The following is a 22,921-nucleotide window of genomic DNA, read 5'->3' on the forward strand; positions in this document are numbered from 1 at the left end:
TAAAGATTTGCTTTTCAAAAAAACTCACCGCAGGTAGTTATCGTCCTGATCCGGAGCTGCGGACTACCTAGCGGGTTTACCGGAGCTCCGGGTCGAAAAGCAGGAGAAGGAACGGGGTGGTTTTTCTCGTCTTGCCAAGGCGGGAGAAGTCATTGGATGATTTTCCCCCCTCAAAAAAAAAAAAAAAGGTAGTTATCGTAATGATTACTCAGCGGTTAATGACATAAACCAGTGACGTATCTGATCGATACGAGGGTGATCCTCTGCCCTCTCAGCACTGATAACTAATATTTAGTTGACTTTTGACTATAATTGCAGTTTACGAATGATTGCGGATCATGTGAGCGAAAACGTCAGAGTCTAAAGTTCAAATCTCAATTATTTAACTGTTTTATTTGTATTAGAAGTAAAGGGAGCAGAAAGAAATAAAGAATTAAAATAAACTTAGGATAAATACAGCTGTCTACCTTAGAGCATATACAACTATTAACACTGCATTATGCCCAATTACCCCCCTCCCCAATCTTCCCAATCCTCGATTCCCCAACAACCTATAAATTCCTAACCCCAAAAGGCCGGTAACGCACTTGTAACGCCTCTGGTGTTTCGGGTGTCCATGGGCGACGGTGATTACTTACCATCAGATGATCCGTCTGCTCGTTTACCGGCTTATACCATAAAACAAGGTAATAGACTTTCTAACCCCGGTTTCGTCAATGTCCCCTTTACCCTCTGACTGCCTCGTTGGCCAAGTGATTGCAAGTGCGACTGCCGGGCAAGGGGTCTCGGGTTCGTTTCCCGGGTCGGGCGAAGTATTACTGGGCTTTTTTTTCGGTTTTTCGAAAATTTCTCAGCACGGAGTCTGGAAATGTGTCCGGTATATGGCAATAGGCTTACCACCTATTACAAGTGCACCTCTGCCTACCCCTTCGGGGATTGAAGGCGTAACGTTATAAAAAAACCCTTGTCACTCTCCTCAATGTGCTGGTGAAAACCGCATTAAAGCATTCCGTATTTTTTCAATGTATCTTGAACAAAATTTTTATGATTCATACTTATGTTATGATAATTTTGCCCAGATTCTAATAATCCTACAACACAAAACTATAATTTAGAGTTATCCAAAAAGGTTACGCCTCCAATTACATCTAAGTGCAGCCGGGAATGAATGCAATATCTTGCACTCACGACATTCGCAGGGCAGTCACGTCATGGAGCTTTGCATTGCTGCACGGTACTATACTGTAATGAAACCCATTTGTAGATAATAGTATAATTATTCTAGTAATTCATGCAGTCTTTTTTATATACTCCTAATTATATGTAAGAACTTATGTGTGTCACTTGTAAATGTTTCTTTAAATGTAACAACCACGTTTCACCATTCCTTTCACATTTCCGTTTAACACGCGAAACCTAAATTATCCTATATTACTATCCTATCTCTGAGTAAATACCACACCGTTCCTACTCCTGCTTTTCAAGCCAGAGCTCCGGTAATTTTCTAGGCAGTCCGCAGAAAAATGAGATTTTGCGTATCATTCTTGTGTAGGGGCCATGCTAATCTTCTCTGTATCTATGTATGCACTGCCGAAAACATCTAGCTTTCTTTTATATAATCTAATTGCTTTTATATAACTTGTTAACTTGTTTCATACTAGAATTTTCTCTTCAATCTATACTTAATATTATAAAGCTGAAGAGTTTGTTTGTTTGTTTGTTTGAACGCGCTAATCTCAGGAACTACTAGTCTGATTTGAATAATTCTTTTTGTGTTGGATAGCGCATTTATCGAGGAAGGTTATAGGCTATAAATCATCACGCCACGATCAATAGGAGTTGAGCAGTGCGGGTACGTGCGCGCGGAAGTAGCTAGTATACTATACATACGGTACCAATTTTGTCTATTCGCTCCATCGACTATGCATATGCTCAATTATATTATATCCTGTTAGGTTAAGATACGAGTCGATTAGCTAAACCAATAGAGCGGAAGGTCAAGTGCTGCTAATATTAGGAATGTGCAAATATATTCACTTCTCTTACAAGCTTATTAATGCAGAACGTATAAGATAACCAGTTCTAAGTAATACTCGAGTATTATTTAATATACCTTTTTTTGTAACTGGGGAAACATTTCAGAAGGCAAAGGTGCCAGCTTTTGGGAATAAAGACTAGGAAGAATGGGGTTTTATGGGAGGCCATGAAAACCACCCCATCACCATACTGAAGGTAATGGTGGGCCGTAGACATGATTACCAACCGACAAAAAAAAACAAATAAAAATACTTCATTTTCATTATCTTTGACTGTCCATTAACAAACACCGCTTCTCATTTTCAGCCTCAATCCTTGGTCTGGCGCTGGTCGCCGGCATCATGGTGGCTCCCTTCAGCCTTCAGAACCTGGGCCGCAAGATGACCAACCAGCTCAGTTCTCTGCCTACCCTCGCAGGCTGGGGTCTACTGGCCGCGTCTAACGGACCTACTGCATTGATGGTCAGCAGATCTTTAGTGGTATGTCAGGTGCTTTTTATTTTAGAAGGCAATTTGTTTTTAAAAAGCCAACACTGCAATTGCAACTCCTCTCGTGGGCGTCCACGGGTAGCATTCAACGTTTACTTTCATCTAGTGAGCATATGGAATACCGTGATAGATGTATTAGTGGGTGACCATTGTATAGCGGAATTGCGTGCTGTAATGTCCAACTCTGCCTACCCCTTCGGGGATAAATGACATGATGTTGCATGAATCTAATAACCCAACCATAAAACTATTGCGAATTTGTGTATTATGTTCAGTCCATAACGAACGGTTTCCATGAAGTAAAAACGACTTCAATTGTTTTTAAAGTTATATTGTTTTCGCATACGCTACTATACTATGTTGTAGGTAAAAATAAATTGCAGTGTATCAATAAAATCAATTGCTACCAATATATGTTATGAGCGGCGAATTGACTGGTCAGTGTAAAGAGTGCCAGTTCGATGTCCAACGCAATCACGTGTCTACTGGCTACTGATCAGTCGTGATAGTCTCGTGATATTCATTGTACAATTTATAACAGATTTTAATTCAGGGTCTATTGAAATTAATTGTGCTCTGCTCTCCACACACATAGGAGGTATCTACCCATATATGTGTAGGTGCGCCCATTACAATGAGTCGTTGGCCGATAAATTCTTCACAAAAAGGTTATTTTTGTTGATACATTAATGTGTCAAGATCCAAATTTTAGTTTTAAACCCGAATACTAATCCGGGAAGTTAACGCAAAACTATGTTTTCAGGGTTTCGGCATGGGCATACACGCAGCAGCTTCGTCAGTCTCCATAGCTGAGTACTCTGCCCCCAAACACCGAGGTGCCTTCCTCGCCACCATCGCCTTCTCCTTCGCCACCGGAATGCTGACCACCCATGTCTTCGGAACCTTCCTGCCCTGGAGAACAGCGGGACTGGCTTGTGGAAGCGTCTACATCATATCTCTAATCCTGGTCACACTGGTACCAGAAACACCTCCGTACTTAGCCTCCAGAGGCCGTGTGGAAGAGTGCAAGAAATCTTTCTATTGGTTCAGAGGACACGACCCCATTTCAGAAAAGGAATTGAATATTCTTCTGCACAGCCAGAGGAAACCAGCAGTAATACCTATACGAGGATCTAGATGGCAGACATACAGACAAACAGTCAGAAAGCCAGAATTTTACAAACCCACCCTGATCATGATGTTCATGTTTGTGCTGTTCCAAATATCGGGAATGACAGTAATCCCGTCCTATACAGTTCCGATAATGAGAGAAGTGACCGGCGGTGCCTTCGACTCGTATGTTAGCATGTTGGCGGTGGATGTCGTCAGGTTTGTAACGGCTGTTATATCCTGTTTCATAATCAACAAACTCCCCAGAAGAACTGTCCTCTTCACGAGTATTAGTATCACCGTGGTGTCTCTACTAAGCACTGCCATCCTCCTCTACATCAGAAATTTCGGTTACTTACCAGATGAGTACAAGTGGACGCCTATTGTTCCTTTCACTGTGTATATCATCGGAAAGACCTTGGGAATCCTGTCAATACCCTGGGCTATCGCAGGGGAGGTATTCCCTCTAAAATACAGAAGTATAGGAGGTGGGATTTCAGGAATGTTCCTTTCTATTATGTTGTTCGTTGTGGTGAAAACTGCACCATACCTCTTCGAATGGATCGGTTACAATGGCACATTCTGTGTATATGCAGTTTGTGTTGCCATTTGCGGGATGTTTTTATTCTATTTACTGCCAGAAACTAAAGGAAAGACATTGCATGATATAGAGTGCCACTTCAAAGGGATTAAAAGTGAGAGTGGGCACGCGTTACCTGAAGGACAGAAGATGTTGGACCTTAAGAATGTGGAATCTAGATGAAGAGGAACTTGAGATAACAGGATGTGCTTTACTGCTTTGGTGCAGTTGGAGGGAGGAGTGGCTTTATTTAATACGTTCAATGCTCCGGAGTTGCGAGTATCTTGTCTTGGTACCGTCATGTCACTGTTTTCATCTGTCTATTGTGACAATCATGATTGGAACTTGAGACAAAAAGGAAATTTGCATCAGGTTCCGTCATGTGATGAACTAGTCAAGAGAAGCACTTCCAGAGCACTGAAAGTGTTAATACGTAGTTACGAGAAATATAAACAGATCAGAAAAGAAATTAGTTTTATTTACTTATCTGAGATTGACACTTCACAATGTATAAATTAAGTACGTGTAGTAATTCATAAGTTAAGTTACATGTAACTACAATTAAATTACTAGAGAACCAAACAACAGTCACAATGATACACACAAACATACAAGACTTTTGTCACCAAATTGATTAAATTGTCTATCTAATTATATCTATCCCTTAAGTCCGAATATTTGTTAAATAGTTCAACACACGTTTTAGTACATTATGACAGAACTGACTCTTCTCATAGTTTCTCTGCCATTCGGCTGGCCATTCTTCAGTGGCTCCAAACTCTTCCTGTCAGTGGTCTGTCCTCGGAAACTGTCCTCGATCTCCTGCAGCGTCTTGTCCTTCGTCTCTGGCAACATCAGCCAGACGACTGACATACACAACGCGACCACACCGGCGTACAGGTAGTACGTCCACGACAGGCCGATAGCATTCGTCAATACCGGGAAACACTTCAGAGCCACGAAGAAATTGAGAGACAAACCAAGAATACTGATACCACTGCCTAAACCACGATATTCCAATGGGAAGATCTCCCCTGACACAGCAAATGGTATCGAAGATATACCCACAGTTAATGAGAACATGTAAATTCCTATTAAAGCTATTGGCAGCCACTGGCCCTGTATCGGCAGTTTATCATTCTGTTTTGCATAAACGTAAAATCCTTTCGCAACGTATGAGAAAATACATATCAAGCCAGTGCTGAACAGCAGTGTCCGTCTCTTCATAGTCTTCATCAGGTAAATAGCGAGCAGGTTGCATATCAGTCTCTCAATATCCAAAGCTACCATGATCAGTTTAGCGTTGGCTTCAGGCCCCACCACCTGCCTGATGATGTCTGTCGCATACGAACTGATGACGTTAATTCCAGCAAATTGGAACATTACGTATAGGAACACCATTATAATGATAGGTTTGTAGAATTCTGGTTTCCTTATAGTCACTCCTAAATACCTGAAGTAGCGTCTTGTCTTTGCACCAAACGAGAGACTCAAGTCAGTTACACTTGCTTTTTTCGCCATACTCTGAGCAGCTATCATCTTCTCCAACTCATCCAATTCAGCATCACCGTCTCCACGGAGCCAGATGTAGACTTTCCTAGCCTCGTCTATTCTTCCTTTTGCAATCAGCCACGATGGCGACTCAGGGTTGTAAATGATGAGGCAGAGACTCGTGAATGTGATGAAGGAGCATATCAAGGCGCTTTGTTGCCAGCTGAAGTATGTTCCCAATGAGTGACAGAATAACACTCCTATTGTTAGTGACAGTGATACGCAAGTGAGGAACGGTCCTCTGTTCACCGGGTCAGTCATTTCCCCGATGATGATGGAGCCGAGGGGCCCCAGCATGCCCATGGCTACACCCTGGAGGAACCGGCTGGCGATGAGGCCGGCGACGTTCTGCACCAGGAGTAGCGTGAACCAGCCGATCAGGACAGGGAAGATGGTCAGCAGATGTGACTTCTTTCTTCCGAGGACATCCATGAGTGGCGTGATGATTATGTTGCCAGCAACTAACGCGAAGCCGATGATTGATGCTGGAAATAAGAAAAAAAAATTTTTAGACGTTTTTCTTTTATTTTAGTTAGTCCAGTAACCTCTACCTACAAATAAATTACTAATCAAAACACGAGTTGGGTACGATATGTATCTACAGCGATAACGCCAAACACGCACAAATTACACGTGTATATTTCATTTATCTTCTACTCCTAAGGTCAGCAGTTTTGGTCCAATAGTGGGGTAATATCATTGTCCTTACCTATCCATGACTCCTCGCTGGGAGTGGCGTGTATGTGAGACTCTGGGAGACGGAGGCTGGGGATCAAGATGGCGGCGAAGCCGATGACACAGCCGTGAGCGATGATGTTCGTCGACACACTCGCTGTCACGAACGCCTGGAATCATCATTACAACATAGTTAGACTTTGAAATTAATAAAGTTATCATTGGCCCATTTCCATCCACTGGACTGTTGAACAGCTGAACATAGACCTATCCATAGAAAATACAGAGGGTGATCTTAAAGTTAAGTTTAGTAGTAAAGGTCGGTTCATATCTGACGTAAAATACGTCGAGCGTATCATCGGTCGGTTTTTCTATACATTTGTCTGTTCTGACGTTACGCGACCGATGATACGCGACGCATGCTTCGTCAGATATGAACTGACCCTTATATGTAGGTGTCATCGTGCAAAGAATGAACACATAGTCCTCTGTTTGTGTGCAACCTAGGGGAATTATCTGCAGCATGTTCACGTAATGAAGCCTGCATCCTCTAAACCGACAGACGCGCCCTCTATGACACTAATGTGTTGAAGTTGTTTACGAGTATGGACTTCAAACTTTGGTATTTTGCAATCACAAATCAAAACATAATAATATAGTCTGCTACTGATATCTATATACCTTTCTTTGTGTAATTAAAACAACAAAAATATAACAACCTTAACCGACTTTACAAAGGTGAAGTGCTATTCCAATCCAAGTGCACATTGATAACGTAGAACTCGATCGAGAGATTATTTACTAACTTTTTAAATACGCTGTTAGATTACAAATTATGTTTTATTACAAATGCGTCGATTAAAATTGTAATTACCATCTTTCGATTAGATATGTAATCTGATTATTTGGTAATTAAAACGTAGGCTATAATAATTGCGCGTTGTTCAAGAGCTAGGTCGTTGGTTGACACATCACACATGGCTCCCTTGAGAACTAAGAATATGATAATTTAAGAGGTAAGTAAGGTACAGTCGCCAAAGATGGCCCAGTAAGAAATACATTTGTGTTAAAATGCCAAAAACTTTACAAAATTTTTTGGATATCTCGTTTTCAAATAATATTATAACATCCAATGTTTTTCTTAAATTTATTTATCTGGAAGATTTTACGAGGCTTTGAAATAAGGTGGGCCTTATTAGGTGCCTTTACCTTATAAATAAGGATAAGAAAGTTCGCATTTTTAGACAGCTATGCAAACAATTTTATTACAATCACATCACCTACAACAAAGTAAATTTTCCAAAAATCATATTAATTGGCCAACTGGGTAAAGTTATTTACACATTCTAAATGTAGAACAGCTGTATACGATTCACATAATATTGTTTACATATTGTTCTAAGGAGTGTGGAAACGTGAATAGTTTTTATTTTTGGTTTAAAGAATACATCGAATGCACAAAAATTAATTTACGAGAAACATTTGTTGAGGAAGAGTGAATGGCGTCAATTCTCTCAGGTCAGACAGAGTACATACAAAATTAATTATGTATTATTACCTAATATTCAATTTCCTTAATTTTCAGCGAAATCTGTGGAATGTTGCTCTGTACAACTGTTAATAAGATAACATTTTCGCATGACAACAAAATAGCAAAGACGAACAACGTGCAAATTAAAAAAAAAAACAGATCGTCAACTATGATAACTGTTACAAATGACGTATTATCTGCTGCCTTGGGATATAAGGATATAAATGATAACGCCGTACTCTCATGATAACATCTTATCACCACATCTATTAATTTTGATTCATGATAACACGCTAGGACACATGATTCCATGTTAACCGGCTACTAATATATAATTTATCTTGTGAATGCTACAGATTGACGGCCAAATTATTTCTAATACGTGATATCAGTTATCAGTAAATAAGTAGCTTGATGATCGAGTCATCGCAAGTTAGATTGTTGAGCAAATTATGACAGGTTTGATCTCCGATTTTTTTATGGACCAAGCTACCGCCCATTGACTCATTAAACACCAGTGGAGTTACAAGTGTGTTGCCGGGCTTTTGGGGGGTAAGGAATTTAAGAGTCGTTGGCAATTGGGAAGATTGGGAAGGGGGGTAATTGAGCCTCCTCACTCACACAACGCAAGAGTTGTTTCACGTCGATTTACTGTGAGGCCGTGGTACCACTCCGGTCGAGCCATTCGTGCCGAAGTATGGATCTCCTACACTTAAAATGATCGGATCTAAGTGTGTATTATAGCGGTTTCCAGCATTTGAAATATACCACAATCGACATCTAGGATCGAGCGTGAGTCTAATAACATAGCATTATCCACAATTCAGTCCAAATATACTTAAAAATAATCCCTAAAAGCAATCTATATCAGTGTTTCTGAACTCTGTGATCGTATCTATCACTACAACAACATGCATCGAAATCGTTCCAGCACTTCACACGAAAATGTGCAATAAACATACTAACACTTGTATTTACTAGCTAAGATTAATTGGGATTAACAATATCTTTATTGTGTTTTCTACAAGTAGTCGTTAAAGTATTTATATAACACAAGTACTACCTGCAAGGTGATTCTAAGTATATAAATAATAGCTGCAGACTACCTAGCGGGTTTACCGGGGCTCCGGCTCGAAAAACAGGAGTAGGAACGGGGTGGATTTTAGTCAGTAAGAGTCTGACACTCCCTCTCGCCTCGCTCAGGGCAAAGGCGCCCAAAATAATACAAATACATATTTGTACGTTGTTGCAACAACGTGTAACGTACATTGAAACATCAAACAACGTGTAACGTACAATGCAACGTGCAACAACGTAACGTAACGCCTTACACCCCGAAGCATCGGGACTGTGGTCGAGGGTTACGTATTGGTTATTGGTTCTTTCGGCTTTCAATGTTCGGAAGCCCGACTCCTGAGGCCTACTAAGCACTTATTAGTCTAAACACTCCTCCATTTCTACATCAGACCCATAACGCTATGAGTCGAGTTATCGAGAATATGTCACTCTATATTATATATGCAAAACAACGAAATTTTCCGACCCATATCCATACATAATAGACGCATTATTATAAGAAACACCACCCATGAAAGACGATGTTTACGACTTCTTCCTAATTTGAACATAGTTCACAAACTAACTCTAAATATTTGATCAAATACATTGTTTATATGACAAGTTGAGAAGCGTCATGTGAATTTTCTACCTTTCAGCAGAGCATTAAATGTGTTAGGATCGTAGTTGGTAGTAGTTTGTAATTTCTGCCTTAAGGATGTTTTTCTACCTGAGATATGCTATGTAACTATGCTATAGGATTTAATAGCTAAACTGTGAAACTGTGTGACCATTTCCACTGGTACTAAGCTGTGTTACGGTGCAAATAATTGTTAGATGTGCAATGAAGATGCGCCACCGCAAAATAGCTGTGCGAGGAAGATGCGCAGCTCGAGTATGCGATGTATCGATAGTATGCCTCCATAGCTGACGCATCATTCCATATTAAAATATATCTTAGTTGATTTCGTATCCACCAGTACTAAGCTATGTGTACCAATGAATATGATTGATGTAAGCCAAACACATCCACAGCAACGTAGCATAGCACATCTCTGACGGAAAAGCACCCTCAATCTCAGTAGGAAATTTATAAAATATTTAATATTAATGTCTTTGTTTTCATTCAAAAACCAAACAATACGAAGTCTTGCTTCTTAAAAACACGTACGATGGTCGTTGACGGGAAAATAAGCATTCGATTACACGTGTCGCTTACTTCGGGGAAAAACGAACGAAGATGTTATATTCACGACAGAATTTTCCGATTACAAACGTGTACAGATTACAATGAGGTAAGGTAAGTGTCCATACAAAATAAATATTGACACGAGTAGCATTCAACGATCAATCTTCATTAGTTTAGCTGTTGTTAGATTATCTTTTGCGCAATTAACAAATAGGTAAGTGAGTGAGGAACAATAGCACTTATAGATAATATCAATAAATCAATTACCTACAAAGTTAACACGTTTAAACATTGTTGAGGGAATTTCTTTAAGTAGGTAGTATCAAAGAATTATTTAATGAGATACCTATACTCAAACAGTTAATCTTGATACAACTTAATGATGATTCTGAAACGATGCATGATTCGATGATCGATGATGCAGTATAAGTAATCGATTGGCTCGTGTATTCATCTCCACAATTAGATATCAGCGGGTTCGAAGTTTCTCTGGCCATGCATGAGGACCAGATAACTTTGATAAACTGATTATAGTAGGAAAAATGGAAGGAAAACGACCACGCGGTCAATTACCCATAGGTCTGACCAGATTAAGGCATTAACAGGACTTATTGTTACCACTGCCTTAAGACAAACCGAAGACAGGGTGGTGTAAAAGAACTGGCAAGAAGATTGTCAACGACTCCATTCAATTGTTTTAAGATGGACACAATCTTCTAAAGTAAAGTCAATAAAGTAGATCCCCTAAGCCGTGCGAGTGTGATCACCCTAGGCTCAATTCCCCCTACTATATCCCTCAATCCTCAAATACCCTATCCTAACATCTAAAAGGCCGGCAACGCACTCGTAACTCCACCCTGGTGTTTTGAGTGTCCACGAGCAGAACCGATTACTCGACATCAGGTGATACGTCTAGTTGTTTGCCAGCCTATAACCTTCAACTCCCCCTGGACAGCTAAGCATACCAGGTACCAGTGATCACAGTCAGTTTGTCATTGAAAATCATTGTGACGAAGAAAATACTTCGCACAGATAAAGCTAATTAGCAGATTAGTAACGACAAACAATGCTTAATGGAGGCGACAGAAATATCAAGACAAATAGGACATTATGTCGCTAAATAAAAGTTTAACTATGTTTTGAAACGGATTAATTATGTTATTTTATGGTGTAATGATGGATTAACTTAACATTACGGCACGACTTGTAATAACTTTAATCCCCGAAAGGGTAAGGTAGGACTAGAAACTATGTAAAACGTACTTTTCAGTCGTTATGTACGGTAAAACGGGGTGAATAGTATTTAAAGCGTGAATAGACACAGGAAAAGGAATGAATTTTAGAACATTTTCCCAATATTTATTTCCTCTTCTGTATCTATTCACCCCATTTTACGGTGTATAATAGAAGATATATATTTTTTTAAGTCTTTCATCTTTCATTGCGAATAGAAAACTGCTGAAGGCCTTCCTCCGCTAACGTTGGTCACTGATGATCCCTCGTGGTCTTTAACGTGTTATTATTAACAATACAGCGATGCAATAATTTCCGTCATCCTAACCTACTTTAATTAATAAAAATTGTAGATATTAAGAAAAGAAAAGAAAATGTCACTTGAACTTTTGCTTCAGTTTTCTTTCAGGTTTCAGTGGATTTTAAACGTACGCGTTTCTACTGGGTTTATTTTGCCATAAAATCATTGATTATATTAATTACCTATTACTTAAGGTAAAATTAAATAGTTACAATAGTACATGTTCAGTGCACTACGTATTTTTCTGTGTTCCCAAAATTTATTTTTGGTCGGAGTTCGGATTTCATAAAAACATTTAAAAAGATAAAAATGTGATCAAGAGTTTGAGAATCACTTTAAAAAAAAATTAAAGAAAACAAACCTGTCTCCAGAACGGCGAAAACCTCTCCTTCCTTTGCTTCTGTAGTTCACCCATTTTGTTTAAATTGTCTTTTACAAATACAAAATCACCTTCTTCACAGATTAATGTTCAAACTATTGTGATTTCATTATAAGCACGGAGACGTTCACTGCACTGCACAGACGGACAGAGGTGTGAGTTATCGACTAATCGACGTGATACTACCTGATAGTGATTAGATAAATCTCATTACTTATAACTAGCGAATTGCGCGGCTTCACCTGCTCTGTCTCAGCTCCTTATGATCGTAGCGTGATGTTTAATACACTATATAACTTTCCTCGATATATGTCTTATCCAGCACTTTAAGACTTATTAAATTCGGACCAACAGTTCCGGAGATTAACGCGCACAAACAAACTCTTTAGCTTTATATATTTGTATGTGTAGATGTTAATGAGACGATGTTACTGCCAGGTAGACTGAACGACAACTGATCGTCATGCCACGGCTATTCACCTTCAGCACTAAGGAATAGACGTTTATGGGCCCTATTTCAATGTGTATCGCTTGGCCATTCAATGTGGTCATGTGGTTATTTTTTATTGGTCACTCTCTAGGCTGGTGGTAAGCTATGATTACAATGGATTTTACCTGCCCATGCCGTTGAAGACCCTTGGGGGAAGGTTCTGGTAAAGAATTGCACTCCTTAACGGGGTTTCTTTTTTTTTTAATGGGGAAAATCATTCAATGACTTCTCCCGTCTTGGGCGAGACGAGAGGGAGTGTCAGACTCTTACTGACTAAAAACCACCCCGTTCCTACTCCTGCTTTTCGAGCCGGAGCCCCGCTAGGTAGTCTGCAGCTCCGGTCTATAACGGGGTTAATGACTAAATTTAAAGGCGAAACGCTTCGTACGTGTGGGTGGGATATCCATCGGGAAGTGGTCCACAGAAAGAGATTACAACAGGGTATTTTTTATTATTTAAAAGGTTTTGTTTCTTGGAGATGAAATCGTCCTAGACTAGAACAGGAAAAATTAACCATTGACATTGACATTGATGCAACTATTATTCAGGGTAATTTAGTAATTAATAATCAAGTTTACGGTCGTCAACGCACTTACATATGTCGTCATTAGTGTCACATACTCAGGCTACGGTGACAGCTTCCCATTGAAGAGCACACAAGCATCGTTGCTAGTTGCTACTAATAGTAGTTAGTAGTACAAAAGGTTTTTATAACACATTTATGAACATTTCTTTTACAAAATGTTACATATAAGGGTCTCTGCACTAGACTAGTAAATGATAGTGTACAGTCTACTGCCTCTGCACTAGACATATTAGATAAAAAAGAGGATTTTACGATATAGCACGTCTGCCCATAAGCAACCCATTCACTCGGGCCTTGAAGACACCCAGGTTATACCCATCAGGAAACACAGTCACATTTATGACCTCGATGAACATTTCTTTTATTTACAAAATGTTACGTGTAAAGGTATCTGCACTAGACTAACAAATACATGGCTTATGACTGATTCTTTGCTTTTAAAATGTCAGGATTAGAATTTAAGTACCGAAAAAGTTGTAGCTATGAGATATACACTTCTTCTATTTTGTGATTGTGACTTAATATTGTATTTCCCCCACCTATGTACATTATGAATGCAATAAATACTTGAATACACATAATCTTGCAAACTACATAGTTACGTATCCAACCAATTTGTATAAGATGATCATGATGTCCTAATGAAGTAAGGTTCTGAGTTCCACCTAATGTGGTAGACAAAATTACGCGGCGCCGCTCATTATTTTCTGTGGTAATTACAGTACAGGGTAGGCTTCGTTTTATCGAGATTTTCAGTTTTTGTCCAAACATTTTTATTTTACTGAATAATGTTTAGATACATACATAGGGATAAACAAAATAGGGCCATATTAAACATCAATCAAGAATACATTTTGCTATAATAGATAAACTTTTATGATGTAATGAATCAATACTGTTGCAAACTAAAATAACACGTGTTTGACTGAGCAGTTACAGTGGTACCCGTACAGTATAATGCCAAAGAAATGTCATATTTTAAACTCGATACTTTAACTGAAAAGGAAGTAAGCTTGTAGTTATGTATTTATGTCAACTCTGCAGTATTTAACTAATTGAAATATTGCGTAACAATACATAATGTTTTTAGTTAGTAGAAGTCTTCAAACACGTCGCCAGGCGGCGCGCGCCGCGGCGTGTACATTTTTCCCCTACAAAAGTACAAACCGGTTCTATTTTTAACTCGACCCCAAGTTCCCTACTCCGTAACTAGATGTCGCTGTGCAATGACGTCACATTTGTGAATCGCGGTGTTAAGATTCTCCGCCGTTGAACGACCCTCGCGGTTCGCCGTTCGGAATTCATACTTACCTGGCGTAGGGGATACCGTGATCAAGAAGGCGGTTCCCCCAGGGCGAGGTCCTCTCATTGCACTGCGATTGGGTTGACCCCTGCGATTATCCCTAATGTGGATAACTCGGACGCGTAATTTTTGGTAGTGGGGACTGCGTACGCGCTGTCCCCTAAGATATCCATGAAAATCTTATACCCCAAGATATGTTGATTTGGTAACTGAGTGTGATTTGTGATGATAGTAAATACTTCGATTCTTTCCTGTAACATTCGTAGAACAAAATCCTTTAATATTGAGTAGAGTATACTATAGATACTAAGCAAACTTAAGCCGCTATTTGTCACAAAAGTTTACTGCCCATGTCTGAATAACACATTGATAAAATAATCGTACGATGACGAACTTCTATGACTTTCCCTATTTTGTCATTGTCTACCAGCTGATATAGATATTTTACAACATGTTTACTGTTCAACTAAAATAAATTTAAGGCGTCAATAAAAATCCATTATGTTCGTTAAATAAAGATAAAGTTCAACGATTTGAAGTTTTTAGCGACTTTCAATAATTTTGTTTGTTTGGTCGTTTACATTGGAATAAATGGCTAATAAATAGTTATATCAAAGACAAACATTTTAAGCCCGTCATTTGTATTTTTTAATATACTCTTTTTTTCTTTGTTAAGTATAATAAAAAGTAAGAATATTATTGTTTAAGTTGACAATATAAGAACGCAACCTTCCGTATCTACTTAATTTATAATTAAGAAAAGTAGGAATCAAATTTTTTTTAATATTATTTGATATTTGATTGCAACATGACAACAAAATTACTTACATATTTTTTACAGAAACCACTTTAATAAATTATGGCCGAATATCTTTAGAATTACAGAAGCCTAAATTTATCTTCAGACGTGATAGAATTCAATTGAATGCCAACTTAAGATTAGATTTCCTACTTTAAGTCTCATTTCGATATCTTTACATCACACTGAAATTCACAAATGGTCATAAAAATATGTATTAACGACTTTAAATCCAATTGAATAGGCAAACGCGTCACAAAAGGGAAGGTATGTATCACATCCGATATTGAGGTAATTGAGGTGTAAAGAATCAAGATATGAAATTGTATATCGGTTGCTAACTACGATACAACACAATCTATGATTAATTTATTTTACTGCAGTAATATTTGATGACGACACCTCGACCATTGGTGTGTTTTGAGGCAGGGTGTGATAAAGTGGTAATAGGTAATGCCACGTCATCACATATTTACGAATATTTAAATTTTATCACACTGTCACTAAGCTATCAAATGGAATTTAGTAATGAAATCTCTCCACTAATCTTTGTAGGAAGTCATCGGTGATATGTTGATAATATTGTAAGGTAAGCTAACCAAATAAGGCCTACCTTATTTTTATTACCGCCTAGCTCGTAGGTTTAAAATGACAATGGGCTGATAATTTCAAAATCTTATATGTATTTATTAAACTTTGTAATAATGGAATCAAAATAGCTTTAGAAACAAAAATTACAATTTTATAAACACAAATAACTAAAGTGTCACTTTGGTCTTATTGGGAACCCTATGTCTTAATAAATGTCAATGCTTATAATAAATGTAATGAGATCTTATTAATTAATTTTGGTCATTATACATCAGGCTAAACGAGTTTCTCATCATGTAATACCCAAGTAACATCTTTGAAGTCATCGGTACCCCAGCATCAGTCAAACGAATGAGAATAACTTCTTGTTCTGTAGCCAATTTAGCGACCGACCTAGCTTTCGTGTAGTGGAAACCACTCTTTAGATGGTGCGTACTTCTTTGGAAGTTATATCTGGCTGCAGCAGCCTACCGGGTAAAACAGGGTGCATAAAATTCGAAGGGTGAATAGATACTATGAAGAATTTCCGGATATCCATTCACCCCTTTTCTGTATCTATTCACCCCGTTTACCCCTTTCTACCATTTTAACAGCGTTTTCCATATTTTGCAAAATCCATTGGCTTTCTTTTTGACAGAAGCTGGTGATCCGTTTTCTATGAAATTACTGAAAAACAACTATGCCGTAATAAGGCCTACACTTTTTTTTGTAGGCTTTATTAGGACATGGCACATAGGTAAACAAAACAACTATTATATGAAATACACCGATATTATAGCTATTTCACTAATGTGAGGAGATGGCTAAATGTATAATTGTCATACAGACAAAACACGGCACTTCGTATACTGATAAATATAAAAATACTAACAGTTTACGCTACTCGAATTTTATAAAAACTAAAGTGCGCTCCACGTCGTGATTGTTTTCGTCTGTAGGTTCCAACATAATCGCGGCACGGGTTGCTTGCTGTGCTCAAATTAGTTAAGTAATGTGCATGCACACTTCTACAAACTCTGGCGACCATTTGACATCGGGAAGAGGGAAATTTTCAAAATAGGCTTTATTGAGGCATAGGCCTTATTTGGTTAGGTTACTATAATTGTGTAAGTCTGTTTGTTCTCTTGAGATCCAATTTTTATTTTTTCATGGTGGAAATACAGTTCTTCCGCCTTGGGCGAGGCGAGAGGGAGACAGTCAGACTCTTGCTGACTAAAAACCACCCCGCTCTTACTCCTGCTTTTAGAGCCGGAGCCACGGTAAACCCGTTAGGTAGTTCGCAGCTGCGAATATTCTGTCTCTGAGTTAAAAATACCCTGTGTACTTACGTTTTGAGCACAGTAAACTCATAAAGCATTAAAAAAATTAAAGTTTCTCAACATTTTTGAAGTATTGCGATGATCGTGTTGCATGGTTTATACTATTGTGGCGACACTCTGACAAGTGACAGATGACAGTAGTCGCACATAGACTATCGACGAGCAAATCAACGGATGACGTCACAAATATCCTGCATCGCACATACGATGTTTACATGCGAATTAACACGGATAGAAAATCCCAACGAACAACAGTGGGGCAGAAAGCCCGCCAGGCCGATCACCTCGCCTGGTCGGAGGATCCTCCTTTTCTTAGGGAACTTTACTCGCTGTTCCCTAAACTATTAATGTCAGAAACTCGTAATTGCTATTAAAAAATAAATGTAATCTGAAAAAAGTATTTGAGCAATGGTACGGTGAATAGCGTAACGTTACTCGGAGAATTATGGCAGGCACTTTAACAATTTATTATATTTTACGAGACAAATAATTCAAAAATGAATATTATGTAAGTGTATATAGTCTAAAAGTAAAGTGATACCTACACTTTGGTCTGGAAATATTGGAATACCTAGTAATAAAGCAAGTATTGCTTGAACTAGGTAACTACATGTAGATACTTTCCCAGATGCATAATGTTAGCAGGTAGCACTTAACAATATCAAAGACCTAGGTCATGTGTTTTAGAGCAGAACTTGCAAGTTGAGAGGTAAACTAGACAACTACTTTATTGTCGGAGATACCTATTACACAAATACAAAAAGTTGTTTAGAAGCCTATGTAGACAGTAGCTACTCGGTTAAGTTTACAACAGCAGAATATGAAAAAATTGGATGGGTGCTTAGTCTTACAATTACGAATTGTCATAAATTATAGGAAAAATCTAAATTATTTTCTGAGCGTATTTTATTATTTGTCTGCATTATTTTACGTGAATTTACTCACTCGTGTATTTTATGATGTTTACCTAATTAATTATTATTAGGAAGGTATTTATAGCTAAAGGCCATGAAAAGGTTATTTGTGATTGTGAGATTCATTGATTGTGTTTTTGAAATTCTATTTAGGCCGCAGTAAAAACTAAAATTGTACGTACTGCGTACCTAGTTATCTACATAGGAATTATTTGTGTTTATATTTTCATTTATTAGATGATTATAGTGCATGATAGTAGATGTAAATAGGTGTAACTGTAACACTTGTAATAGAAATGAGGGTTTTTAAACCGTTGGACACGATTTGAATTCGCTTGGTGTATTGTTATGTTTGTAAATATTTCTGGTAAATAAAACAATTTAATAAAATAAACTTGTCATTTTTTTATTTTTCTTTTTTACAAACTTAAAACTAACAGTTAACACTAAAATTAGGAACACGTTTGAACATAATTCAACAGAGGATAATCAGATCATGTGCTGGCAAAATAAATAAATTAATCAGTCTTAAACTTAATATCACATTCTAGATTCTCATGATGTATACTGGAATCGGCACAGTTGGTGCCTATCTACATATTATAATCTCACTCTTAATCGACTTCTTCCACGGTTGGCCCACTATGCTGCTGGTAGCCTCCGTAGCCACCTGGCATGCCTCCGTAACCACCAGGCATTCCTCCAGGCATGCCGCCAGGCATTCCTCCAGGCATGCCGCCAGGCATTCCTCCAGGCATGCCGCCAGGCATACCGCCCGCTCCCTGCGCGCCCGCGCCGTGCATCTTGGCCATGACGGGCGAGCAGACGCGCTGCACGTCCTTCAGCCTGTGCTCGTACTCCTCCTGCTCCGCCAGCGTGTTGTTGTCGAGCCACTTGAGCGCGTCGTCGCACGCGTCCCTCGCCGTGCTCTTGTCCTGTTCCGAGAGCTTGTCTCCGGCCTCGTCCAGCGCCTGCTTCACGCTGAACACGTACGACTCGAGCTGGTTCCGAGACGCTACGCGCTGCCTCTGCTTCTCGTCCTCATCCTTGTACTTCTCGGCCTCGGCGAGCATGCGCTCGATCTCGGCCTGCGACAGGCGTCCCTTGTCGTTCTTGATCACGATGTTCTTGCTTCGGCCGGTGCTGTTCTCTTTGGCCGACACGTTGAGGATGCCGTTCGCGTCCAGGTCGAAGGTGACGTCGATCTTAGGGACGCCGCGCGGCGCGGGCGGGATGCCGGTCAAGTCGAACGTGCCCAGCAGGTTGTTGTCCTTGGTCATCGCTCGCTCGCCCTCGTACACTTGGATCGTGACCGCCGGCTGGTTGTCCGAGTACGTGGTGAACGTCTGCGACTGCTTGCACGGGATCTTACAGTTGCGCTCGATGATCTTCGTCATCACGCCGCCGGCGGTTTCGATGCCGAGGGACAGAGGGGCCACGTCCACCAGCAACACGTCCTGGATCTTCGAGTCTTGCTCGCCGCTCAGGATGGCCGCCTGGACGGCCGCGCCGTACGCGACCGCCTCGTCCGGGTTGATGGAGAGGTTCAGCTTCTTGCCGCAGAAGAAGTTCTGCAGCAGACTCTGCACCTTCGGGATCCTGGTGGAGCCTCCGACGAGGACGACGTCGTGGATCTGGCTCTTGTCCATCTTGGCGTCCTTGAGCGCCTTCTCGACCGGCTCGAGGGTGCCTCGGAACAGGTCTGCGTTGAGCTCTTCGAAGCGCGCGCGGGACACGCGAGTGTAGAAGTCGATTCCCTCGTAGAGCGCGTCGATCTCGATGGTGGCTTCGGTGCTGGACGACAGCGTGCGCTTAGCGCGCTCGGCGGCTGTGCGGAGGCGGCGCAGTGCGCGAGGATTCATGCGCATGTCCTTCTTGTACTTGCGCTTGAACTCGTCCGCGAGATGGTTCACCAATCTGTTGTCGAAGTCCTCGCCTCCGAGATGCGTGTCGCCCGCCGTCGCCCTCACTTCGAACAACGAGCCTTCGTCGATGGTCAGGATCGACACGTCGAACGTTCCGCCGCCGAGGTCGAAGATGAGGACGTTCCTCTCGCCCTTGAGGTTCTTGTCGAGGCCGTACGCGAGCGCAGCGGCTGTGGGCTCGTTGATGATCCTGAGCACGTTCAGCCCGGCGATGGCTCCCGCGTCCTTGGTGGCCTGGCGCTGAGAGTCGTTGAAGTACGCCGGCACTGTGATCACCGCGTCGCGTACTGTCGTTCCGAGGTAAGCTTCCGCCGTCTCCTTCATCTTCGTCAGCACCATGCTGCTGATCTCCTCGGGCGCGAACCGTTTCGTTTCCCCTTGAACTCCACTTGGATCTTCGGTTTGCCGCAGTCGCTGACCACCCTGAAGGGCCAGTGTTTCATGTCTGCCTGGATCTTGGGGTCGTCGAATTTCCTTCCGATCAGTCGCTTGGCGTCGAACACCGTGTTGTTGGGGTTGAGGGCGACCTGGTTCTTGGCTGCGTCTCCGATGAGGCGCTCCGTGTCCGTGAAGGCCACATAGGATGGTGTGGTGCGGTTGCCCTGGTCGTTGGCGATGATCTCCACGTTGCCGTGCTGCCACACGCCGACGCACGAGTATGTGGTACCCAGATCTATTCCAATGGCTGGCATTTTGTTTGTCTTCAGATTCTCTTCACACTCAATAATAACAATAACGTTGAATAAACTTGCGTTGCGAGTCTAGTAAACTCAAACTCCTCGGTTTGCACCGAACTCTCTTCGTCTGCTTTGTATCGCGTTTCAAATAATTCTGAGTTCGCGCCGAGCGCTCGCCGCTTATATACTCAACAAATCAGATTCGAGAGATTTCCAGACATGTCTAGACGTCACGAGATCCAACCAATCACAGACCAGAATCCACAGAACGTTCCAGATAATGCCAGAAATGTCAGACTAGATCGACCAATCAGAGCACTTGTGGGAAAGAGATAGACAATTCATTCTATCTCATTAGAGATACCAACGTAGAAAACTTCCCCGAATCTGGGGAGTTTGTAGATAAATAAAATTGGGGAAAACTTAAGTTGTGGCAGTAGTTTTTTATTCCTGTGGTGAAGTTATTTCCCTAGATCACTTATGTATGAGTCCCATAAACACGTTTGTATTTAATAGTGTAATAGTTGTGACAATTGATGCCTACTTTTCAGAATTTTGTTGTTGTTTCGTGTGTTGATTCGCTGTTTATTTCCAAAGGTTTCAGGTAGGGTCGGGTGTCTCACATTGAACCAGGCAGCTACATTTAACCACCGCCGAATCTCGAAAATGTGACATTGCTAAAGTGCGCTAATATGAGTAAAAGAGAGGTATTTACGTTCCATCCCTGCCCACTAGTTTACGTGGCGATCGTGAGCAAAGTGTTTTTATGAGGAGCATTCGAAAGCAAACTGACTCAAAAAGTAAGTTTTTTTTGCAAATTCAATTCTTTTTTAGCTTTTTTCGATTAAATAATATCAATTTAATTATATATACATTGTTTTCTATGGTTAGTTAGCAATTAAAAGCGCTATAATTCGTGTTTTTACGAAATTGATTTGCTGGTAAAATATTGAAGTTAGTTATCAAAACGTGGTGTGTCTCACAGTGAGCCACCTGAGGGTGGTACACATTGAGCCCTGGAACATTACGTACATCCCAGTCACTAAATGAGTTTATTTAAAGAAATGTTTTTAATTTGTTATAAAATGGTGCGAAACGAAGTGTTAACAAGAAAAGTGGTGGGCATTTGGCTGGCAACATGCTTAAAGCCCTTAAACTGCACAGGTGAAAGTATTCGTATAAGATTTAAAGATTTTAATAAAATTAAATATAAGGCTGATTATTAGACTGTTGAATAGTTTGTTTTATAATAAATAAATATTGTATAATTCACTATTCCTGTTTTTATTATTCTCACAAATTTTTTCGCTTTGATTTCGCTTATAAATGGAACTAGAATACATAGAAATAAGGTGGCTAAATGTGGACCATACCCTGGTTAAATGTGTACCACCTGAAGTACTCATTGAACCAAAAATCATTTTTCATGAAAACCTTGTTTACACCGAAACTAAAAGGAATATGAGAAATTAATGTTTTACAAAATTAAAACTAGATAAAGGCGAATGGCAGGGTTGTATGGGAGTCTCGTACAGCAAAAAATTTTCGTGTTCCCGAATAATTTTGGGTTTAATTGGTAGTAAACATGATTGGAAAGCCCTATAAAAATTCTCAGATTTTTAGAAGTTGGGAGATAAGAGATATAACCAGATTTATGTTTGAGGTTAGGTTAGTCTATGGTCAATGGGAATATTCTGTAGATATGGATATTTTACAAGATTTTCATATTATTTATAAGGTAGAATATACATATAGTAGGTATTGGCTAGTAGAGAAGCTTGTTGTTAATAATATCAAAAGCACAGGTCAATCGCCAAGGTTAAGCAACCCTTGCCGACTTTGATGTGTGGATATGACCATCATAGCAAGTCTCCTTCGTGTTTCGAAAGGAGAAAGAGTAGGAAGATAAGAAATGACTTATGGAACATTTATCTTATAATAAAGTAAGCTACTATCATCATTGTCTAGAGTTTGTTTCGCGTTGGCGTTGTATTCCGTTGAGTGAGTGAGGTTACCGGAGGCACAATTACTCTTTCTTTAACAACCACCCCCAAAAGGCCGGCAACGCACTTCTAACGCCTCAGGTGTACATGGGCGGCGGCGATTGCTTACCATCAGACGATCCGTCTGCTCGTTTACCAACTTATTGCATAAAAAAGGTACTTACCTAGTATAACTCCGAAACCC

The 22,921-nt window shown here is 40.1% G+C and overlaps 4 protein-coding genes, 1 non-coding gene and 1 pseudogene across 5 annotated transcripts in view; 3 read left to right on the forward strand and 3 right to left on the reverse strand.

The window, feature by feature from the left end:
• LOC126911554 (facilitated trehalose transporter Tret1-like) overlaps positions 1-4,684 on the forward strand; it is a 24,521-nt gene extending 19,837 nt beyond the window's left edge. Inside the window, exons 4-5 of the mRNA XM_050699218.1 lie at positions 2,344-2,516; positions 3,289-4,684. Coding sequence (XP_050555175.1) covers positions 2,344-2,516; positions 3,289-4,398 — 1,283 coding nt within the window. The 3' untranslated portion in view covers positions 4,399-4,684. The remainder of the gene's footprint in view (positions 1-2,343; positions 2,517-3,288) is intronic.
• The window catches only part of LOC118280709 (uncharacterized), a 184,268-nt gene that overhangs the window by 110,766 nt on the left and 50,581 nt on the right, over positions 1-22,921 (forward strand). The window lies entirely within an intron of this gene.
• Positions 1,520-1,601, reverse strand: LOC126911618 (U6 spliceosomal RNA; annotated as a pseudogene).
• Positions 4,676-12,554, reverse strand: LOC126911553 (facilitated trehalose transporter Tret1-like). The gene is made up of 3 exons (XM_050699217.1): positions 12,113-12,554; positions 6,476-6,611; positions 4,676-6,251 (listed from the first exon to the last, which is right to left on the reverse strand). Exons 1-3 carry the CDS (start codon positions 12,164-12,166, stop codon positions 4,918-4,920), a joined length of 1,524 nt encoding a protein of 507 aa, XP_050555174.1. The 5' UTR covers positions 12,167-12,554; the 3' UTR covers positions 4,676-4,917.
• LOC118280813 (U1 spliceosomal RNA) lies at positions 14,510-14,672 on the forward strand. Its single transcript, XR_004784153.2, has one exon. It is a non-coding gene; the product is annotated as a U1 spliceosomal RNA (small nuclear RNA).
• On the reverse strand, positions 18,539-20,895 carry LOC118280660 (heat shock protein 68). Its single transcript, XM_035600948.2, is given in 2 exon segments — positions 18,539-20,428; positions 20,431-20,895. Coding segments are annotated over 2 exon segments (2,001 nt in total). The 5' UTR covers positions 20,750-20,895; the 3' UTR covers positions 18,539-18,746.

This window comes from Spodoptera frugiperda, chromosome 16, assembly GCF_023101765.2.
Source record: "Spodoptera frugiperda isolate SF20-4 chromosome 16, AGI-APGP_CSIRO_Sfru_2.0, whole genome shotgun sequence".
Classification (NCBI taxonomy): domain Eukaryota; kingdom Metazoa; phylum Arthropoda; class Insecta; order Lepidoptera; family Noctuidae; genus Spodoptera; species Spodoptera frugiperda.

Excerpts from the sequence above, each read along its gene's own strand:
- LOC126911553 (XM_050699217.1), bottom strand. The coding sequence starts at position 12,166 with ATGGGTGAACTACAGAAGCAAAGGAAGGAGAGGTTTTCGCCGTTCTGG. Across the intron at positions 6,612-12,112 it reads TTTCGCCGTTCTGGAGACAG|GCGTTCGTGACAGCGAGTGT; the intron begins GTTTGTTTTCTT and ends TGATGATTCCAG. Across the intron at positions 6,252-6,475 it reads CAGCGAGGAGTCATGGATAG|CATCAATCATCGGCTTCGCG; the intron begins GTAAGGACAATG and ends TCTTATTTCCAG.